Source organism: Micropterus salmoides, unplaced genomic scaffold (assembly GCF_014851395.1).
Source record: "Micropterus salmoides isolate LMB-PRFRI ecotype aquatic unplaced genomic scaffold, ASM1485139v1 Ms_hic_scaffold_4311, whole genome shotgun sequence".
NCBI classification, from domain to species: domain Eukaryota; kingdom Metazoa; phylum Chordata; class Actinopteri; order Centrarchiformes; family Centrarchidae; genus Micropterus; species Micropterus salmoides.
Window position 1 is genome coordinate 1 of NW_024043720.1, and position 24,077 is coordinate 24,077.

Genomic DNA, 24,077 nt, shown 5'->3' on the forward strand with positions numbered 1-24,077 from the left:
TACCGAAAGTAGTTTTTCTGCAGTGGGCCTCTTTTTCGGGTTCTTAGTCAGAGACAGTTTGACAAAGTTATGGAAGGCAGTGGACCTGGGGAAGGAGATAATTTTCTTTTAATGCGATAAGAATCACTATTATCCTCTAAGACCAGTGTCAAAGTAATTTCAGAATAGTAATTTCAAAGAATATTGAGGGTCACTCACCATTTATTTTTGTCTTTTAGCTTCGGAGGCTGGAAGCTGCTCTTCGACATCAAAAACAAGGCCCTAAGTAAAAACAAAAAACATGGATTAAGAGTGGTTTAGACTGACTTAAAGAAGGAAATATACTTTCCCCAAAGAAAGGAATGAAACGGCCCGCGATCTCTTCTAATATGAGCCTTAATGTACTTTGAATTACACAGAATGACCAATCAAGTAATCAAAAGATGTGATGAAATACTAGAGGAACACAAAAGCAGAAAGTAGCCTAAGATTAATCTGTGGAAGCTCTGAAACATTATTTTTGAGGAAAGTAAAACAAACCTCATCGGGTGTAGGTCAAACATTGGAGGCTGTAGCTCTGCCAGCTCTATGGAGGTAATGCCAACAGCCCAGATATCACACAGCTGGTTGTAGCCGCCGTTCTTCTCCACTGCGGCTACTTCTGGAGCCATCCTACACAAATTCAGGACAATAATTCATTGATGACTCTCCAAAAATAAGGATGAATGATGATAAGGATGATGTTTGTTAGGGAGGCCTCCTTAAAGTAAAAACCAACATTGATACTAATAATGAGATTAAAGTGCAAAAAATTTTTTAGGTCAGGAAACTGCTCTTAAAGGCTCTCAATTAGCCCTCTTTGAACTGAAGGTGTGTTTAGGTCAGCGACAGCCAGTGTTGGGCAAGTTACTTCCAAAATGTAATACATTATAGATTACTAGCTAGTCTGAGTAATTAGTTTTATTACATTAATACTGTCTCCGAATTGTAATGCTTTATACTACTTTTGCGTTACTTTTGAGTTACTTTCACTGCTATTTAATAGGCACATTATTCTGATAGTAAGATGTGCTGCATAGGTGGGTTCTAGTGATATGCAGTTATATCCGCCTATCGGGTGGGTCTTTGTTATAAAAACAAACTTCTGATTAATAGCACGAGGGGTATAGCATGAATCGTCTGAAAGAGGGTGTGCGCATTTACGCACGAGGTATGGCAGCATAACATCACTGATTATTTGAATCCACCGACAGAATCGGTCAGGATGAACTGACAGCAGCCTCTCTAATCATGAAAGCAATTCGTTAAAGCACGAACACATAGCCTATAGAAATCTATTTACGTATGATACATCAGGGGAGCTACGGTCTTGTTAAGAGGAGCCGAGCTCCCCCATAGTTTGCACCCTGTCTACAGTCTCGACCATTGGATTCCACCAACAGGAAATAATGTTACTCTTTTACTCATGGATTTGTTTTTCAGCTGCTGAAATGTTTCTCAGTGTGAATTATTAAAAAACAAAACTTCACTTAATATCGGGTTAAAATGTGTTGTAATGAGCGTAACTGAGATTGTAAGGGGTGTAATATTACACATTTTCTTTTGATAATGTGTTACATTACTACGTTACAGCAAAAAGCAATACATTACTTTAATTGCTTTACTTTTGTAACACGTTACTCCCAACACTGGTGACAGCACAGCAGGCCTCAAGCTGGTAAGGAGTCTTGCTCAGAAACACTTGGGCTGCTGTGGGAGTTTGAACTTCATCTATCATGTAAAGCATCTATCTAACCACTTGTACACCTTGTCAACACAAACTAGATTGTGTTGGATAAAATGTTTAAGTATCTGATTGAAAGTATTTAATCACTGCTTCTCTGAATAAAACTAACTCGGGGAAAAACAAAATCCTTCAACAAAGCCTGTCAAAGTCACTCACCAATAAGGTGTTCCAATGAAGGACTTTCTTTTGGCAATGGTGGCTGTTATTTTGGCTGCAACTCCAAAGTCAGCTGGAACAAGGATTGAAAGGGCTTTTCAGATTATGTAATCCACATAGAATTAAAAGGAGTTCAAGTCCTTGAGAATTAAGATGCAAAAGAGCACATCTTACCTAACTTCACATCTCCGTCGTTTGTAAGAAGTATGTTGGCACCCTGTTAAAAAATCCCATAAACATTTATTTTACTTCAAGAAAATACATTAAAAGAGACCCTTATAATATTTTAGCATCAGGAGACCAAGGCTAAAGATACTGAGCTGTGTTGATGTGTTGCTCAACTAGTTCACAACAAAGTGCCAATTATGTGTTAAACTTTCTCAGTAACATCTATTATTTATCTGACTGCCAATAAAGTTGCACCATATCACAGCTTTTTGACAGTTCCACGCACAATGTTTCTGTTGGCTGTGACTGTCTCTCTGGTGGTATCCTGCGGTGAGAGTAGAGGAAACAGGAAGCGCTCACTGCATAGAGTAGAGTAAAGATAATAGGTCTAGCCCTGACCTTCGGCGATAACACATGAGAATGAGGCTCCAGCTTGTGTACATGCACCAGGCATGATCAACTTCAGCCCAACCACAAAATCGACACCATTGGTCACATGCTTTTGAGTAAGCACATCCATGGCTAACCTTTTCCTGTGACGTCAGTTCACACCTCTGCATGGCTGCTGCATCAGACAGAAGTCAAAATATGCATTTACATTGATAACTGTTTTAAGGCTGTGCTACTGCTGCAGCTTCTCTTTCAGTAAGGCTCACCTCTGTCCTTTTCTCTCATGTTTTTAGATTTGTTGCTTAAAGATATTAGTATTAACCTGTCTGTTTTGGCGTGAGGCGAAGTGTCTGTGTGCGGCACATAAGAGTGGGCCTGACGATTAAATTAAGGCTAAAAGAAAACAAAAACACAACAGAAAAGATATAATACCTTGATGTCACGGTGCATCTTGCCCTTGCTGTGCAGATATTCTAAACCCTGTGAAGAAAATGAATGTATCCTGTAATGAACTCAATTGAAATTCCAAATGTTGGCATATTAATTGAAAAAATATTTAAATGTACAATTACCTGTAGGGTCTCTCTGCAGACATATGCTATCTGAAGCTCTGAGAGAGGTCCCGTAACTAAAACAACACAATTAAATTCACAATTCCATGTTTGCAGGAGAATGCTTTAAGGCAGAGATTGATTTTTACAATGCATGAACAGTATCAAACCATTTTATGACTGCATCTTATTCATTATGAATTAGAGAAAAGCTCACCATGATAAATGTCCTGCAGAGATCCTCCACCACAGTACTCCATACATATCCAAAGCTTCTCTCGACTGATGTAAGTACAGAAAATTATCATGTTAGGAACTGCTGCTTTGCCAGTTAGCAAGAAACACTTACTATACAGCTAATTAGCCACATATTTTAGTAAGTAGCTAAACATAATAAAAGCAGCACAAGAATTCTACACACTTGTTGGACAAGTTAAGCTGTACCGATCAGCAAACCTTCATGAAACCACTTCACTAAAAAATGTGAATAAACAACATGTAGTTATGCAGAAAGGTGAACAATAAACAAAAGTTAGTGCTTCTGTAGTTAGCTGTACTGGATGTTCAATATGAGAGGGGCAATTTGAAGAATTATATCAACGCTCTAAAAATAAGTCTGTGTGACTGTGATCAAACTGTGACACTTGGCCAGCAGAGGCAGTGATATTGTATGATGCCCCAGATTCCTAATCATATCTGTGCTACTTTTCACATCTTTTAGCTGGACATGGAAATGATTTTAGGTCAGTAAACAGGTCTGAAAGGAAACGTGAACTTCCCCAAATAAAACAGTCGTTCTTCTAATAAAATTAATCCAGTTTTATAATAATGAATGCATGGTTGTGCTCATTAACATTTTACACTAACCATTTGTGCTCTGTGTGGCGAGACTGTGCAAGACATGCCTGCTGCGATAAGACGTGCACCTCACTGTACTAACAGCCTTATTAAACAGATCAGAGCCTTTTATTCCAGTTAAACCTGCTGGAAGTCGAAGGCATTGGTGGGCGGACCGGCCCTTCTTCCTCTCAGACACCAGCCACAAAACACGGGTTCCATTAAACATAAGAGCCCAATCCTGGCACAGAAGAGCACCAGTCAGCCAGTTGAAGCCCCTGAGTCATACTTTCACACACAGGTGTGACTAAGTTATTAAATACGTCATGAGAGTTTCAGGCAGTGGCTCGTTAAATCCTTTTGACGGTAACATATGAATTCCCTGAATGCTGTCCCTTGGACTGGCTGTGAGAGAAGACAAAATATTGACTTTAAAATGACAAAGCAGGAGTATTTTAAGTTGGCTCTTACCACAGGTAGCTCCCAAAGTAGGCCACAATATTGTGGTGCATGCATTCCTTCACCATGAAGATTTCCTGCTGTATGATGGAAAAGTCATCCCCTGGAAACAGAGAGAGAAATCACACAGACACAAGTTATATTTTCATTTTCAGGGACTTTTTTTTTCATTTAAAACATATTTTAAATGACACAATATTTTCCATTTTGGAAAAAAACACCTCACAAGATGATTACGAGCATGGAATTACAATACCTACAAAACCCACACAATAAAATTGTTGTTAAAAATGTTTTTGACACTAGAAAAAAAAACCTTGAATTTGAAATCTTGACAAAAATCGCCACTCAAAGTATCTCAGATGATACAAAGGTTGTGCAAGCCTTAAACTTTAGAGTTTAAGAAAAACTTATATCTTTCCTTTTACTTTGCCAAACTCAAAACCGCAGAACAAAGGCTTCCATTATTTCCCCCTGACTGTATGATTTGATATTTCATATCTTTGTAAATACAGAAGGCTATAGAACAGCCAATAACAACAGAAGGAACACCTTGTACTTAAGTTTATGTGGTATAGACTAATACCCAGGCTCCAGATCAGCAGAGAACTTGAACACATCCGACCAGTAGGAAGTAAGAAGACAAAAATATGTAAGCCCAGCTGCTCCCAATTGAGCAGGGACACGGCCCTGGAATACATTAACAGGAGGTTAAGATCTACCAGACTCTGCCAGCTTCAGTGTTCTATCAACAGACTGTCATCAAAGGCATCAGTCCAGGTTATGCTCATTTAATGGATACAATCCCTGCCAAAAAGCTGCACATTACTTGCGGTGGAAATTCCTGTTGAATCTTTTTTTCTGCTTAAGGTTAAGCATGTAAGTTCTGCTCACCTATAAGTAAAACAGTATTATTATTAGTATAACTAAAATATTGGCCATAACTACTAGCTGTGACCTGAAGACAAAAACAAGTTCTTGACTTGCACCGTGCTATACCCTGCAGCTCTAAACACTGTACCAGGTGGCTTGTGGTCTAGCCTAATTAAAGTGATACAGGGGCATTTGAACTTTGGAAGTAAACATGGTAAATGGATATATATTCTGGACCACAGAGGGTTTTCTGAGTACACAAACAGTTTGCACCCAGTCAGGCAATCTCCTGCAGCAGTCCTTTTTTCAGTCTGTCTGGGAGGGGTTAGGCTCTCACGTGAGTCTGAATTAAGAGTCTGGTTGGAATGCAAACACGTGTATAACTGTCCCGCTGATAAACAACAAACCAGTGAATTTCCATTAGCTTTGAATTTCTACCCAGCTACTTCTGTGGGTATTTAATGATATCAGAAGACTTGAGATAACATAACTAGTAGATGTCTCAACTATAGCTTTATACCTGCGTCCCTAATGAATTGTTCAGTATATTAGAAACATCACATTTCTTTCCACAGAGCTCCATTATTGTCCAAAAAGTATTGACTAGCCACTACAGCACCAAAGGTGTATTGATCCGAATCTGAAAGTAGTCCCCAACAAATGCATTGCTTACTCCAGTCTGAGAAATGTTTACAAAAAACTATGTTGTGTCACATTACTGAGCCCTTAAAACAAAACTATATATTTATTACCTTTAGAGATTTACATCTTCAATAGAATCCAATGGGCTTAGTGATGAGTGCTAAAGGGTGGAGTAGCTAAGTTAGAAAGTATCTTGGTCTTTTCGTGGGATTTGTTGACAAAAATTATTATTCATTAATCAAGGGGAGGAGACATGTCACAAAAAATATTTCAGCTTTTACCCAGCTGAAATGTTGATTGTGCAACGTTAAGTGAAGTGCGAGTCACCAGTGGTAGGATGTTTTATGAATATGCAATTTATACAGTGAGTGGAATATACATCCAACTTAAATCCTCTTCATGCGATTCCCCTCATTTACACAGCACCCTGACAGAGTCTGTCTGAGACTCGGCTTCTGTGATTTATTCCTAGAAGCTAATCAAGCCCATTTATTTTTTATTATTCTCGTTACAGATGCTTGACAAGTTTGTAACAAGAATAAATTCAGTATGCTCAAGAATGTAAACAGAGGCTATGGTGAAGTGCCAATAATTTTCAGTCTGAATCTGTAAAAATTAAATGTGGCATGAGGATGGACTGAATGTCTCTTTGCTTTACAGCTTCAACACACAGCTTTAATGATGACGAATGTGACAATTTCCCACAGTCTTTGTTGTTCGCCACATTATAAAATGTTAAGAGAAAGTCACACTTTGAGGAACTCAGTTAGGTTAAAATTACATATTACTACATCTGTAATTACAGTGTTATTTTATTTAGTGTCATTTTCACATTAGAAGGGAACTACTGTTGATCGCAAACATTTTCAAGATATCTGTTGACAGAGAGGAAAATGTTCAAGAAGCCACAAATATTTGAGCAAGGGTAATTTCAGTGACATGGCTCTGAGCTTGGTAAAAAAAAAGCATAACAAAACAATCTTCTCTTCTTGGCGTGTTGAGGCCTTAAAACGTAGCCACTTCCTCTCAGACTGAGAGCTTCCCTCTGCTCTCTGAATTTACACATCCTTGCTCACTCTAAAAGTTTCAATTCGGCCTGTTATTCAGTGTTGAACAGCCTCACATGAATATGTTTTGATGGGTGTCAGTTTAATTGCATATTTGACAAAAAATAAGTTTAAAAATGAAACCATCCGAGGTGATCCATGGAGATTTGAAAACTCTTCAAAAAGTTTCTGCTTTTGCATCTGTTGTAACAGCTTATAGAAAATAAATGTAATTGCATGCAGGATGCAAGACATTGTTCCACACCCAAATGGCTTGCAGCAGAATTTAAGAGGAAAATGCCACTTGGCGCCAGCTTCTTGAGAACAGTAACAACATCCAAACAAAAACTGCAGATGAAGAAAAGAGGTATAGTGAGATGACGTCAGAGTGTTGAAAAGAATTTGCTACAAAAAGTTTGTACAACAAGTGAAAGAATCCGCTCAATAGTCAGCGAGTACAGACAAACACTAATTTGGTCTTCAATGGTCATGCACATCCAACTTATCAGATTAACCTGCTCTGTGCATTAGAGCCCCTGCAGCCAGAGGACTTCACCACTCCCATCTCCTTTCTCTCCCTGTCCCTTGCTTCATAACAGAGTCACTCCTCCCGGTCAAACCTGTTTGATTCTGTGGTCCACCCGAAGCTGTTTCCCTTAAGTACAGAAAGGAGCGACTTTTGCAAAGGGGGAAAGGTAAAGTGAGTCCTGCTTAAACAGTACAGGTTGAGCTGGGTTAATCCTCTTTTGATTTAAAAAAAGACAAAGCAAATATGAACACAGCAAATACAAATACCTACCCAGGGCTTTGCAAATGATGTAGTGCATGCCCATTTTTACTCTTCATCTGTGAATTATTTCTGTATTTTTATTTGTTTAATTAATATTTTACCTTTACCTATTTATTAAGAATGTAGATCAGTGAGTGTGCTGGAGTTGAAATTATATTAAATTATTATATAAATAATCAATTGTTTAAGTCATGTTTTTAATCAAAAAAGCTTGTGCAGCTTCTCCAATGTGAGGATTGGCTGCCTTTTATATTATTCTAAATTTAATATCTTTGAGTTTTGGACTGTTGTTCAAACAAAATAAAACCTGAAGACATCAACTTGGGGTCTGGGGGAACTGTGAGGAAATTTTTCCTTTATTTTTTGACATGTTATAGAAAAAACAACTAATCAAATGATCAAGAAAATTATCTGCAGATTAATCAATAATGAAAACTATCTGAATTTGCAGCCCTAGATTGTGGATTTACAATTTTTATTCTCAAACATTCAAGAGAAATGCTTCCTTTTTTCTTCTTCTGCCTTTTCTTCCATCTTACAGCTAAGCACCCATGATCCTCGGCATCACGCACACACATGTGCACACACGCTAATCCCCCCTCCTCCTACTATTCCAGCGGAATATGTCTATGCCTTAAATAAAAGCTCAAGACCTCCTGAGATGTATCAGGAAGTTGAAAAAAGGGGGGAAAAAAACATGCATTTTGAAACTACAGCTCAATTATAGAACAAGATGACACCTGAGGAAAACACCAGGTGTAACTTCAGACACAAACACTCCACTAGTCCCACATGCTCTCACTCCCAGCCAACAGTGACATGATGAATGAAAGAGAAAAACAGAAGTGAATCTCTTCCTTCACAGACTTGTTATCAGCTGAGCTCAGTCTGGTTCCCGCTTGTACAAAGCCGTCATCGTAATCCCACTAATCTGGATCTTCCGGACCTCTGTCACCAGGTCATCATATAAACATCATTATACGGTTGGAAGAAATGTTTGTTACAAATACTACCACAAGTACTTTTTTCAGACTTTAGATGTTATTTTGGGTACTGACCAGAGTGCAGGACCATGGCTATCTATAAACTAAAGATCATCATTCAAATAAAAAAGATCAAAATATTTAAAACAACACTGGTTCTATGAGCACATAAATATTTGGGTTCATGAGTACTGGCACTGTACACAATATTTTTTCTGTCTTTTTAGTACTTTTTGTGCATACCTCTAAAAACCCTGGAAAATACCAGACTTATTTTCCAGACTTGTCCTTATTATTTGGCTCTGACGAAAACTCGCAAAACATATTTCTTTGCTCACTGTGATGGGAAAAACTGAGAAAATGAGAAGGTCGCTCTTACCTGGCTCCAACTTTATGATCTTCACAGCTGCGAGCTCCCCAGTTTGAATGTTTCGAGCCTGAAAGACACAACAGCACAACTGTCAGCAAGGCTACACTTGTCACAATACTGTTACTATCACTGCTTCAATCGTAACTTGTGCTCCAAAACAGCAGCTTCATTAGTCGACCCTCCCAAAAATAATCATCAGCTATCATTCACTTAAGTCACAAACATTTGTCACAGGGAAATGTGAGATTTTGCCGCAAAAGTGACTTAAAACTGCTCTCTACACTCACTGGCTACTTTATTAGGTACACCTATTTAATTGCTTATTAACACAAATAGCTAACCAGCCAATCACATGGCAGCAACTCAATGCATTTAGGCATCAAGGCAACTTGCTGAAGTAAAAACTGAGTATCAGAATGGGGAAGAAAGGGGATTTAAGTGACTTTGAACGTGGCGTGGTTGTTGGTGCCAGACAGGCTGGTCCAAGTATTTTAGAAACTGTTAATCTACTGGGATTTTCATGCACAACCATCTCTAGGGTTTACAAAGAATGGAAAATATCCTGTGAGTGGCAGTGGTGTGGACAAAAATGCCTTGTTAATGTCAGAGGTCAGAGGAGAATGGGCAGACTGGTTGGAGATGACAGAAAGGCAACAGTTACTCAAATAACCACTTGTTACAACCAAGATACGCAGAATACCATCTCAGAACACACAACACGTCAAACCTTGAAGCAGATGGGCTACAGCAGCAGAAGACCACCCTGGGTGCCACTCCTGTGAGCTAAGAACAGGAAACTGAGGCTACAATTCACACAGGCTCACCAAAATTGGACAACAGAAGATTGGAAAAACGTTGCCTGGTCTCGATTTCAGCTGCGACATTCAGATGGTAGGTTCAGAATTTGGCGTATGGATCCATTCTGCCTTGTATGACTACTACTTGACACAAAGCTCAAATCAGCTCAAACTGGTTTCTTGAATGAATCCACTGCATTCCAGTGGCCTCCACAGTCACCAGAACTCAAGTGCACCATTGGGATGTGGTGGAACAGAAAATTTGCATCATGGATGTGCAGCCGACAAATCTGCAGCAACTGTGTGATGCTATTATGTTAATACGGATCAAAGCCACCATGAAACTGTATTGTGATTGGACATCCTTTACAGTTTTGGCCTACATAAGCATTAAACCAATAAATGTCATTTGGATGATCCTTTCGCTTCTGAGAGTAGTGGAGTGAAGACATTCAACTGTGGAATACGAACAGAAGCACCTCCATCAGACAGATTCAACATCATTAATGTAAGCAATGCCAAACCAGTTACCTCTGCTATGTGTTCACACTAGACCAACTAAAAACCTGAAGTCTGCTTAAAGAAGTATCACCAGAGGTCATTAGTTCAACCCATGGGCATCGTTAGTAAGCAGGGAGAAGCTGAACTATGACAGTAAACCTTTAAATATTCCTGCTGTAGATGACTCGTGATTTAGTCTCATAGTTGCATAATCTTAATCTTAAGAGTTGCATAATTTTGTTCATTTGTGATGTTCTTTTTCTTTCTTCTGTATATTTATTATGCTGTACCATTTTTACAGTTTGATATTTTATTATTCCAACATCTCAACTGCATTTGATTTAAAAACATATCTATCCATCGTTTCTGTCTTGAAGTAGGTTGCACTGACTTTCAAATCCAGGTCAAGACGGGATGCTCCCTAATCTGTGGGAGTGAAGAGAAGGGATGAGCAGCTAAATCAACCGTAAACCATAAAACCGTCAACACAGGGAATGTGCTGGTGATTCATACATATACCTAAAAAGCATACCACACAAAGCTTAAAACTTGTCCTGCACACAAACACATAACAGAAAACTATTTTACAAAAAAAATATTTCACACAGGGAAGTGTACTGTACTATGGTCCAAACATGCTTACAACCTGTGTCTAGCTTTACATTTCCTGAAGTGGCTAAAGCAAACCTGAGAATTAAACCCAGAAAGGGGAAGTTCTGATCTGAATGTTCAAATATGGGATGTGGCAGATGACACAGCTTTAAAACCTTTAACCAAAGGAATGAGCAGTCTGGCATGTAACAGACCTCTAAAGAGGCAAGATCTGACACAAGATCAATCACCGTGTCAGGCTGAGGGAAAAACAGGTGTCTACATAGATCTACGGATCCACTAGAATGAGTGAGAATGTTAGACACCGACTTAACAATAACTAGGAAAATATTTCCAACTTTTACAAGTAAGTTCTTGCACACTATAAAGGCTTTTTGAAGTGTGTAGGACCAAGAAATCTTTAAAACTCTAAACCAAAATATAGTTAATAAAGTGAGTACAAGTGACTGACAGTGTGCCGGATTCCTTGGTTCCTTCTTTGACACAAACAGTGACAGACGCAGAGCCAGTATCAGTACTCCACTCACCTACATTACTGACTTTCTGCAGGTATTATCTGTTGCATTTCATACTCCCTTGTACAAATAATTAGCGTTAGGTACATAATGTGTAGTAACTCTTTAAAAGGTACCAATTCAAAACGTTTCAGCATATAAAGTGACATTATAACAACAAATGAGAGCCAAGGGTCTGATGAAGATAAATAAATCACCAGTAATAAAAAATAAGCATGGGATTCTAAAATTAATAATAATCAGATGTAATAAATCATTCAAGGCAATAAATGCTGTGCACATTAAAATTCAACTGAGCACAGCAGGCTAAAGGAGGACTTTTCCCAATTTGAGGTGTTTCTGCTGTCAGTGGGACCTAGAACACACCCATAGTGAAACGCATGTTTAGACAGGGGCCTGATCATATTTCAGCCCTGCAGCCGTCAGCCTGCAAGCTGTGGGAGAATACCAGGCGCAGCATTCCACCGGTGGCCTGTCTGGGGGTGGGGGGCTGGCCAGAGAGGCTTTGTATGGAGAGGGACCATGACACGCTGCCTGAACTATCACACTCTGGATCAGATGGGTCGTCTGTTTATCGGCGGCAGATGGATGAACAAGAACATTCTCTAGCAAAACACACACCGCTGCAGCCAATGGGCAGCTTTGGATGAACTACCTTGTTTAGACTTTCTTTTGATTGCCATTTTTCTCATATCTGAAAAAAAACAAAAAAAAAAACAGATAACATGTTTGTGCAAATTTACAGGAGCACAGTGCCATGTATCGCTCCAGTACATGCCAATGAAGAATTTACAATCTCACCTACAGTAACTCTCCTTCAACACTGCATCTACTTGATACTAACATAGCCATGAAGTAAAATTTTATGCAATAGTCTGTAATAGTATAACTTGGTAATATGAATTTATTTTCTGCCTTTTGAGCTGCTATGAGACAGAGGTGTGTGAATGATTGCAAATGTTGCCATCTGTGAGGGGAAATGACTGCACTCTTACCTAGTTTCATCTGAGGTAAAAAATTGGATGAAACTGCAAATAAATATAGTACATGAATGGTTCTTCTTTTTCCAGTCTAGTTAGATAGATAGTCTGGCAATATGTATCTGATTATGGCCTGCACATCAATATTAAGAGCTATGTTCAATAGAAGCAACATTACTCAACAATGGAAAGTAAGCAAATATCCACTTTGGGGTATGCCTACAGCTGATTTAATACTGTTGCTTTAGACTAGGGATGGGTGACATGGTCTCCACCGCAAATAGACAAATTGATGTGGAAATAGACAAGCATTCACTGTTCATTTCACTCAGGCTGAACAGTCAAACGAGTTCAGGAAATTGTTTCAGTTAACTATAATGCAGCTGGCACAACCAGGAAAAGACAACTGCACAATCTTACTGAAACCAAAATCAAATAAACAAACAATAGTAGGTCTGCAATTATTTTTTATATTTCTGATTAATCTGCAGATTATAATCTTGATCAATTACTTTGTTTAGTCGATGAAATGTTAAAAAATAGAATAAAATGCTCATCATAGCTTCCCAAAGCCCAAAGTGACATGTTCAAATTGATGGAATTGTCTGATCTATAGTCCAAAGTCCAAATATATTTGATTTACAATAATATATATATGACCAAAAAAATTTAGTAAATTCTCATGCTTGAGAAGCTGGAACCTGCAAATGTTAAGCATTTCACTGAATAAATGAATCAATTACAAAAACAGTGGCAGATGACTTATTTTTCAACTTATCAATCAATAAACCAAACGGTGCAGCTCTAAACAACACTGTTTTATATCTCACTAAATTACCCAGCTTATTTCAGGTGACAGTACAGTAAGGTAAGTTACAATTCGATTACCACTCTTAGCTCCTTATGCAATGTGGTATCAACTACAGTTGTTTCTGTAGCTGAAGATTATAGCAATGGATGTAGAACTTGGCCCTCATTCAAAAGCTACTGTCAAATGTGCTTGCCACATGCCAAGGTATCTCCAGATCTGGTGACAGGCTGTGGGAACAAAAAACTTCACTTTACCTTGTACACGTCTCCATATGTGCCACTTCCCACCCTCTGAATGAGCTCAAAGTCATGCTGAGGGTTCCTTCTCTGGATTTCACCGCTTGGCTTAGCCATGGTAGCTTGAACCAAAAGATCCTTTACATTTAGTTGATCAAATCTGGAAGCGGTGGTTTGATGAAGCAACGGTGCCGAATAGTATATAATCCTGATCGCTGTTATTCAGACAGTCCTTCTCCGTGCTCCATGTCCTGATGGAGAGACATAATTAAAGTTTGGGGAAGAAAGTGTTAAAAAAAAACACCTTAAAGTAACTTTAATAAAAACCAGCAACATGTAATCTTATGCGCCAACAGCAACAGAACAGATGAGGACATTGATATTCTGGCACAATGTGTGACATCTGTCAACAGCAACTTAGCCTGTTTCTCAACTACAACTAAAATTAAAGTTACTTAGAGCTCAAATAACAAAGCAACGACCACTAAAATAACATTAGCTTGTAAATAACGTTAACATGTACACTGTTGGTCACTCCAGCAAATAGCCGGAGCCCGGTTTAACATTACTATGATAGGGTGAGTTAGGGGCTTTAGCATCCAGGCAAGTCAGCTAACAGCTAATGCTAACTATTAGCAGAGGTTAACTTAGCGTCACTACTGGTTCTAACTTCAACCGTGCCTACCTTTTACAATACAAATGCTGTTGATGAGCACGTCTTGCATTTTAAATCTTTTCGGGGGCCTTTAACCGTACGATGGCGTCGAATAAACACACAGAGAGGAAAAACGTCCCTTTTGTTATGGAGGAAACAGTAATAAACTTGAGTTGTGTGCTGCTGTTCGATCCGGTCTCTTTCAGTGCAACGGCAGCACAGACGTTACAGCCGCGTTCAGTCCTCGCATTAAGTTTAGCCGTTGACCTGTCATTTCCCCCTGCTGACAGTTTCAGAGAAGTCTCCGACTCGTGTGTAAAAGATTGACGGTAAACTAAATTAATATTGTGAAGTATTACTCATAAAATTTATTCAACAACAAAAAATTGCACGGAAAAAAGCAACAGTCTTACTGCTAATCTCTGCGGAGGAGTCGCAGTTACAGGATGTTGCGTTCAAGAACTCCTCGGGAGATCTAACTGTCTTAAGACTAACACAACGCCTCGACAGAAAAATCAATACAATGCAAAATGCCTGGTCCCACAGTCAAGTCAGGGAAGTAATAGTGAAATAATTACAACAGGGAGCATGAAACAAAAGTGTAACTATAGAGAATTGCTTTTTTAGTTTGGCAGTAGCATAACAAGAATGCAATTGACATTTGACAGTTATTGTAAATTGTTTTACACAAACCTACTTGTAGGGGTTTCGGTTGCAGGCCATGCATTTCACAAGGATCAGGGAAAAATCTGACATGCTCAGTGTTTAATGGTGAAAAGTTTAAAATTTACCCAACTACTATAATTAAGCCTTAGGTACTTGTATTTTACGTGAGTATTTAAATTTTCTGCTATGTTGTACTTTGACTCTACTACATTAAAACGAAATACTATACTTTTTAGCCCACTTCCTTTGGTAGCCTACTTTGCCAATTAGGATTTTAAAACCCTAGAATGAATAGAATAGAATAGAAAATATAATGCATGGTCATACAGTAAATGAACTACCCACACATAATAAAATAGGTGCAATAAGCTCAACCTTGGCCAGCTACAACATTAAAATGCTGCTTACATGTTAATTATTCAGTAATAATAATAATACTTTTGACAGAGACTATTTTGCCTGCACAGTGCCTCCTTCTTCTGTAGTTTTACTTAAATAGAATTTTGAATGCAAACTTTTTTACTTGTAATGGGGTATTTCTTTAATTTGTCTCTAATTTATCTACTTTTACTAGTGGTGGTAGAAGTACTTTTAATTACTAATAAAATAAGGAAACTATCACTGTAAAAACATTCCCGCATTCAATATCTAACAAGTAAGGAAGTATTAATAGGCAGGGAACACCATGGACTAGTCGCCAGTCCATCGCAGGGCTGTACTAATCATTTTATTATCTATTACATTAATGGATTGATAATACTGATGCATTAATGTATAATTTGTATTTTGCTTGTGAAGTGCGTTGAGGTGGGGCAAATTTAAATTACTATTAGTATTTTATAAGATCCTACGTTTTGTTAGTAATTCGTAATCTTCAAAGTAACTAGCAGAAAAACGTTGTCTAATTAATGTAGTGTAGTATAAAAGAACAATATGCACCTCTAAAAGTATTATAAAATGGAAATACTCAAGTATTACAAAATTATTTTATCTGAGTAAATGTACTTAGATACATTCCACCACTGGTTTTACTCAAGATTTTAATAAGACCACCATTAAGTCCTACATACCAGTATAGTAATTTCTGTTGTTTTTTTCCGATAGTACGCGAATGCAGCATGTGTTCCAGTCTCTTTGTGCTTACCGCCACCTACTGATGGAAGCTGAACATTTAGTTTCAGACGGAATGAAAGAGACTTGACACCAATTGTAACACCCATACTATTACTCGGTTGCTGCACTCATTTTAACACTATGTCCGAACCAAATTATGTGCGAACCAAATTAATTTTAGCCGCTTCTTTACAGTACGTAGGAACAACAGACAACAGCGCCCCCTGGACTAACGTTACATGACTGAGCCCTGCATCACGCTGGGAATAAAAGCTCCATCATCCTTCTGCGATACGAGCATCGTTTTGGTGGAGCTAGGGCATCCTCCCAACCCCCGACACCCATGACTACCGACTAGGGTCGTTCATTAACAGACAAACAGAGGGTTATAAGGACAGTATTATGGCGAAGCACCGTAAAGACAGAGACAGCTGGGGTGAGTGTACGTACAATATTTGATATTTCATGCTTTCCTTGACGCACATACATTTTTTATTCCTGTCGAGGCGAGGGTGTGAGCAATGCAGCCAATTAGATGTTTATTTTAGACTCCACCAAGAATGATTTGCTTTCGTTTCGACAAAACTGTGACCAGTGTCTATTTATTTTGATCCTGGTAATGTGTAATGTTACTGGTAGTGAGACATAGACCGTTTGCAGTTTGTCACAGCATGGATATAGCTCAATCAAGCATAAGCGAACAGCTTTTATATTAAAAAAAAAATATAAAAATATGTTTCACCGTTAAAACCCGTAGTTTTCAACAATCAGCAAACAGGAAATACTCTAATGGGGTAGTCCAGGCCCCAAAAGGCCTGAAAATAACCTTCTGCTTTTATTGTGCTTATCACAGTGAGCCTCTTATGATGGTGTATGGTGCATCTGGCATCACATTATGTAATATTGCATCAGTAAATAGCTTGCCACTACTCTCATCACAATCATGTTTATACCAATCATTACTGCTATCATCATTATCACCTCCACCACCATGATTATGATAACCAGCATCCTAATTATCACTGATATCACTCTATGGCTCATGTTAACTTTAAATACAGGCCTGCGAGAAGGACTGAATGAGTGTATCAAGGATGAGGAAAAGGGGGAAAATGCTGCTGTGTGTCATTAGAGAGTTTATCTGGTCTGACCCACTTTGAGCAGGCAGTGCTTCTGACGTCTTCGGTTGTTTTAAGGGCAGCAGCAACATGATCAGGTTAACCAGGCAGGCTCGTGCTGGCCCGGGTGAGGCCTTTGCAGGAGATGTGAAGTCAAACTGACAGTCCTCTTCGGGCCGGAGACGAAACCTTGGATGATTCCTCCTTAAATTATTCACTGTGCATTCTTGGCACCCTGCATTAATCTTTTAGCATGCTACCAAATTTTGCCTGCTACACCTTGATCTGTCACAGTTCTTTTGTAATACTTAATTTGCAAGTACATCTTCAAAATCAACATCACAGCCACTCAGACTGGAAGGAGTTATATTTGTGAGGATTTTTTATTTTATTTTTTACCACAGAAATAATTCTGTGCTTTGCAGAGCGTACATGGTGAGACACAAGTTTGTTGCAGCATAAATCACACATTGCATAAACGGGATTTGGAAGCTAAAATCTTCCCAATCTTTGCAACAGGACGGTCATGCAGCTTGTGCACTCTACATGAGACAGCAGAGATTGGAAACACACTGAGTCACTGCCTGGAAAGCTCTGGAAAAAGGCTGTGAATGCACATGATCTCATTGGATACAAACAGATGGGATGGATAGCATGGCGTGATTCGTTATTAGAATTAACAAGCGTGCTATTGATCTGGGGCTAACAGAAAGGAATAATGGACTCAACTTTCCTGTTTCCTTCCTTAATGGACCACTAAATTTGCTACGTATCACTGTGAATAGATTCCGGATGTTCTCTCGCTCACATAGTAACATTGTAGTTGACTTTCCAGTGCTATTAGTGCTGTAATTATGTAGATAAATATCAGCAGGCAAAGTACTTATCATCAAGATTATCATTTCCCTGCATGCAACCATATTCAAAGTTGAAAATATGTTTATTTAAGGTTAATTTCCCCCTCTTTAAGGATCTTCCCCTTTCTTCCTACTACATTTTTTGAATGTTTTTCCCATCTGTCTTGTCCTCCAGGGTCCCTTGGTGACAAAAATGTATATGACTGGAGCTCAGAGGAGGAGGAGCCAGACGGACGAGCCCGGCCTGTGCAAGTACTGCTGGTCAAAGACGACCACACCTTCGAGCTGGATGAGGCGGCTCTGAGCCGCATCCTGCTAGCGGAGGAGGTCAGGGACCGTGAGGTGGTGGCCATCTCTGTGGCCGGAGCTTTCCGAAAGGGCAAGTCCTTCCTCATGGACTTCATGCTGCGTTACATGTACAACCACGTAAGTATCTAGTTCTGTGCAATCTGGAGTGTTCAAAGGTAAACTTTAAATGTGATGACTGCATTTTGACTTTTGTATATTGGGGTTTGACCAAAAGAAGTACCACTAATTTTGTAATTAGGCTGCCAGTGTCTTATATTTTGCTCATATTCTGTAATTTTATTGTCTCAAAGAAATTCAATCTTGTCAGGGTTATAGGGTTCGGGGTATTTCCCACATTTAATTAAAAAGTATAAAAGATAGTTAAACCATTCTACTAACACTTCTAAACCGATTGTGCTTAGGCATCTGAAGGCTGGCTCGGAGATGCAGACGAGCCTCTGACCGGCTTCTCCTGGAGGGGGGGCTCAGAGAGGGAGACCACCGGGATCCAGATCTGGAGTGAGGTCTTCCTGGTGGACAAGCCAGATGGAAGAAAGGTGAAGTCTGTGACTGTATACCATTCTGTAGCTGGACAGAGTAGACTATTACAACCTGGTACAAAGGTTTTTTATATTTATATAGTTAGCCTACACACATTCACAGTTAGAAGCTGCTCAGTAAAACAACACTTTGGTCGGTTAACTGTAAAGATGCCATTATTGTATTCAAACACTTCTAACCAGATTCTTTTTGGCCTACATCAGCAAAATGTCTCTCATCTTTAGTCTGCACAGATTATTGTACTTTTGTTATTTTTTAAATCAGAGTAGGTGTGGCCCTTTCAACATCTTGTCTCCATTTAAATATGCATTCAAAGCTAAATCAAGTAGCTGATGAGCTCAGATAATTTCTGATTATGTTTCCTGCCACAAAAGGACTTCCAGCACTTCTCTAACCCCCCCCCCCCACACACACACACACACTCTATTACAATCACTTTCCTCGGCGCATTACAGGCATGTGAAATGTTAAGACTACTGTGCAGCACAGGTCAGTGTCTTTGTCTGTTTCATTTCACAGGTCGCTGTATTGCTAATGGACACACAAGGCACGTTTGACAGCCAGTCAACGCTGAGGGATTCAGCCACTGTATTCGCCTTGAGCACCATGATAAGCTCCATGCAGGTACAGCGACTTCCACCTTGATCTAATCCCAGCTTTACTTTACTATGCATAATTGCAGATTTATGTGAATGAATATAGGTTTGTATTTTTAGTCAGAGAGAGTTCTAGGGATGGTCAGCTTGTGTAACACTTTGGTCAAGACTTATATCTTAATGACTGTTGGATGGATTGCCATGACATTTTGGTCATGGTCCCCAGAGAACGAATCTTAATAACTGGTCATCTCCTGACTAATCACTCTGGTGATCCCTTTATTTTTGCTATAGCGCCATCGTCAGGTCAAAATTTTAATTTGTCAAATACTTATGACCAAATATTTGCAAAACTAATGACATTCCCATCAGCCTCAGCTATACTTTGTGTTGACTGCTAATTAGCAAATGTTAGCATGCTAACACCAAACTCAGACGGTAAACATGGTAAACATTTTACCTGCTTAATATTAGCTTGTTAGCACTGCCATTGTGAGCATGTTAGCATGGCGATGATTTTAGCTCAAAACACTGTTGTACCGAAATACAGCCACACAGAACTGCTATCATGGCTGTAGATTTTTTTGTCTTGTTTGCTCATTGACTGTTTTTTTCCTTTTTTTCATACTCAAGAATGGTTTAATAATTAGATGTACTACATACTAAGTGCTTTAAAGAAATGATACGATAAACTAATGATCTATTTCAGGTTTACAACATCTCACAGAATGTACAAGAGGATGACCTTCAGCATTTGCAGGTAATGTTGTCAAGTGGCAACACTAATGCATAATTGAGAGCTCAAAGATCCAGATTGAACACTTATTGCCAGCCACACATGCATATTAGTATTTGGCTTTATGTGTTGACTTACAGCAGAAACAGAAGAAATACCATTTAAACAGACTAATAGATGTATTCGATTTTTGAATTTATGTGCTCCCATAGAATTTCTTCAGTATCCAAGTGGTCCAAACAATCCTGTTGGTCTTTTATAAAAATGACTGTGGTACTTAATCACAACATTCAAATCCTCACTGGTTTTGTCTTATCCTTTGCCTATATTTCAGCTTTTCACAGAGTACGGCAGACTAGCTATGGAGGAGACTTTCCTCAAACCATTCCAGGTACTGTACATCATTTCCTCTTGCTGGATGGATTTACAACACTGTGCTGATTGCATCCAAATGTCAGGAAATGACATTTACACATTATTACTGGTGTTTGTTTGAAGCATCTTGAAATATTGTATTTAGGTTTGTTATGTAAGGAAATTTAATAAGTGGTGGAAAGTCACTGAATCACTGAAAATAATTTGAAAGTGAACAGTTGTCTGGTACTCAAACTGCTACAAATAAATTATACTGTTTATGCACACATCCTTGTGTCACATGGTAGCTTTTTCCCCCCATAGTCCATGATTTTCCTCGTTCGAGACTGGAGCTTTCCATATGAGTTTCCTTATGGACAGGAGGGAGGCATGAAGTTCCTCGAGAAGCGACTGAAGGTCAGTTGTCACCCATTTTCCTGAAGGTCAATTCATCTTCAGTCCTGTCACGTCAGTTTTCTCTGCTGTGATGGTGAAAGGGCAGTTTTAAACAGTCGCTGTACAGATCCACATGAGGCTAACTAAACCTAACTAAGGCACATCTAAAACCTGATACATGCGGTCATGTTTGTGGTATAGATCTCAGAGAACCAGCACGAAGAGCTGCAGAACGTGCGTAAACACATCCACTCCTGCTTCACCAACATCTCCTGTTTCCTGATGCCTCACCCGGGCCTCAAAGTGGCCACCAACCCACACTTTGATGGAAGAATTACAGGTACACTTCCTCTGTCTTATTACATGTGATTATTTCATTCAGTCTTAAATTAACACAGAATTCAAAGGTCAAAGGTTTCTAAACTTAAGTGATCTTCAAAGTCAGGTTTTAAAGCATTTCAATGAGACACCTTTTGGCAAAGTACATTTACAACACACAGGATTTATGAAACTCATACATTTTTGTTTTTTGTGAAAAGTCTATTGGAGGGATTCTCATGACATTTGGTATAGACATAAATGTTTCCCAATAGGATAGATTCTAATAACTTCGGCAACCCCATGACCTTTCATCTATCATCCGGTCAAAAATTTGAATTGTCCAATACAGTACTTTGATTTTGCAAGCACTAAAGACATTCCCATCAGCCTCAGCTGTACTTTGTGTTTAGTGCTAATGTTAGCATGCTAACATGATTAACAAGCACTGTTGTTAATCAGTAAACATCAGTGTGTTTGTATTGTCAATGTGAGCATGTTAGCAGGGCTGTAGACTTTTAGTCTTGATAAAAAGTCAGATGTGTAGAATCTGAAATGGTGTAAATAGGGAATATTTGAGTGTAGGTACTGCACAAATGTACTATTTACAATAAACTTGTATGAATAAGAAGAACAAATAAATTTGGCCGTTTGGTTCTGAGGTAGGATCCGCCAGGTTGCAAAATATATAAGGCATTAGTACTTTTATTAGTATCATAAACACATATCCATCCATCCATCCATCCATCGTCAACCGCTTATCCTGCGTACATGGTCGTGGGGGGCTGGAGCCAATCCCAGCTGGCACCGGGCGAAAGGAGGGTTACACCCTAGACAGGTCGCCAATCCATTGCAGCCATAAACTAAAAATCTAAATAACTGCCTAAATTCTAGAAATAGCTAAAAATATGAAAGGGTTGAGTTTTTTCAATTATGAATTGTCCAGGAGCAGGTGATGCACTGGAGTTTGGGAGAAACAGCACCCGGGAGAAAACAAGCTGTTTTGTGTCTCACAGTTTGTGCTGCTCTGAATTGCTGATCTTATCCGTTTATTTTCCTGGACTACTGCGTGTACCACCACAAACTGGATATAACTTAGCAACCACTGTTGAATTTCATCACAGACTGTATACCCTCACCAGCTGTTTCCTCTCTTTCCCATTTAGAGATCGATGGTGATTTTTTGAACAACCTGAAGGTTCTGGTCCCCTGGCTCCTCAGTCCTCGTAACATCGATGTGAAGGAGATCAATGGCAGCAAAATCACCTGCAGAGGACTGGTGGAGTACTTCAAGGTCAGAACAAAAGACCCCGTTAATATGAGCCAACACTGTAGTTTCTTTGAATATTGATATTGGTTTTGAGGTATTTTATCTTTATAGTTAAAAGTCTGTCTTTTGTTATGTATATTAGTAACTGTTAAACTCTGAGTTTCTGCACATGGCTGTGACTCAATCCAACAAATTTATATTACCTGATGATTTAACCAGTCCTGTTACTTTTAATGCTTTTTGTCATGCCTTTGTTTATTTCAGGCATACATCAAAATATACCAAGGTGAAGAGCTGCCACATCCAAAATCCATGCTGCAGGTACATTTTATTCATGGTCTTTCTAGTAGAAGGTTTGTATTTCATGTTTAATTGCAACTTCCTTTGTCTCAATACACTTTAACGTTACAATTTATGTTCATCACAATGGATCATCACATTACTAACTGAGACTTAAGAGTACATCCACAGGTGTATATAGTATTTTCATGTTGTATTTGTATACATGTATATATGTAGTATTCTAGTTTTTAAAAGTTTTTAAAGTTACTTTTCTAAGCATCTCTTCTTGTACTTCTGCTGATACATTTCCATGTGTCGGATCAATAAAGTTCCTCTTATTTTGTCTTACCTAATATTACCTTAAAATAAGTGATCACTGTATTTCCATCTGCTTGCTCTCAGGCCACAGCAGAAGCCAATAATTTGGCAGCAGTAGCGGCTGCAAAGGATCTGTATAACAAGAAAATGGAGGGGGTAAGTGGAAATGTAAACCTGATTTTCAAGAAAATCCCAAACTGTCCACCATCTGTCGAATCCTTCTTCATTAACCCTCTCCTTCTCCTCGTTCCCAGGTTTGTGGGGGTGACCGGCCCTTCCTGGCCCCCAGCGAGCTGCAGGCCCGACACAGCGCCATCAGAGAGGAGGCACTGCAGGTTTTTCGGGGAGTGAAGAAGATGGGAGGCGAGGAGTTCAGCCGCCGCTACCTGCAGCAGCTGGAGGGAGAAATTGACGAGGTGTTTGTCCAGTACATCAAGCACAATGACTCCAAGAACATTTTCCACGCAGCCCGCACGCCGGCCACCCTGTTTGTGGTCATCTTTGTCATGTACGTGGCCGCAGGCATCACAGGCTTTGTGGGCGTGGACATCATTGCCAGCTTGTGTAACATGATCCTGGGTCTGGCATTGATCACTCTCTGCACCTGGGCCTACATCCGGTACTCTGGGGAATACAGAGAACTCGGCGCCGTCATCGATCAGGTGGCCGGTGCACTCTGGGACCAGGTAATTAAACAAAGACATAGACATTAATGAAGTTAAGAACAAATCTGGCTGTCTAACTTAATCAATATTTGAATTAATAATCATCAAGTTCAAGTTAATTTCATTAATAATGCAAAATCACCAGCAAGAGTCTTTGCACACAATAAACAATTATAAAAACATCTTTATGTGGGCACAGCCATATGCATAAAATGCAAGTATTGGCATTTCCACATACAGACAAACATAGATACACAAAATATACAGATTAAATACCCCCCCCCCCCCCCCCAGCACAATTTCATTTTCAAGGGGGTCCTCCGACACAAAAACATTAAGAGAAATTAACATATCAACAGATCTTAAGTAGGTGACTACTTCAAGTGAAAAATAAGTTTACAT

The 24,077-nt window shown here is 39.1% G+C and overlaps 2 protein-coding genes across 3 annotated transcripts; one reads left to right on the forward strand and one right to left on the reverse strand.

Annotated features, from left to right (window-relative positions):
• Positions 1 to 3: 3 nt before the first annotated feature.
• On the reverse strand, positions 4 to 14,593 carry LOC119887755 (mitogen-activated protein kinase kinase kinase kinase 5; the record flags this gene model as incomplete). Of its 2 annotated transcripts, XM_038698389.1 has the most annotated exon segments (13): positions 4 to 85; positions 199 to 261; positions 520 to 651; positions 1,922 to 1,994; positions 2,096 to 2,138; positions 2,912 to 2,959; positions 3,052 to 3,107; positions 3,248 to 3,312; positions 4,339 to 4,429; positions 9,040 to 9,097; positions 12,111 to 12,149; positions 13,501 to 13,733; positions 14,168 to 14,593. In XM_038698389.1, coding segments are annotated over 9 exon segments (618 nt in total), but the record flags the coding sequence as incomplete, so codon positions are not given.
• Positions 14,594 to 16,053: 1,460 nt separating this feature from the next.
• Positions 16,054 to 23,723, forward strand: LOC119887754 (atlastin-1-like). The gene is made up of 12 exons (XM_038698387.1): positions 16,054 to 16,352; positions 18,067 to 18,317; positions 18,602 to 18,736; positions 19,260 to 19,364; positions 20,046 to 20,096; positions 20,407 to 20,463; positions 20,751 to 20,843; positions 21,024 to 21,162; positions 22,307 to 22,434; positions 22,675 to 22,731; positions 23,095 to 23,166; positions 23,265 to 23,723. The coding sequence occupies exons 1-12, from the start codon at positions 16,319 to 16,321 to the stop codon at positions 23,721 to 23,723; spliced, it is 1,581 nt and encodes a 526-aa protein (XP_038554315.1). The 5' UTR covers positions 16,054 to 16,318.
• The last annotated feature ends 354 nt before the right edge of the window (positions 23,724 to 24,077 follow it).

Excerpts from the sequence above, each read along its gene's own strand:
- LOC119887754 (XM_038698387.1), top strand. The coding sequence starts at position 16,319 with ATGGCGAAGCACCGTAAAGACAGAGACAGCTGGG. Across the intron at positions 19,365-20,045 it reads CCATGATAAGCTCCATGCAG|GTTTACAACATCTCACAGAA; the intron begins GTACAGCGACTT and ends GATCTATTTCAG. Across the intron at positions 20,844-21,023 it reads TCCTCGAGAAGCGACTGAAG|ATCTCAGAGAACCAGCACGA; the intron begins GTCAGTTGTCAC and ends TTTGTGGTATAG.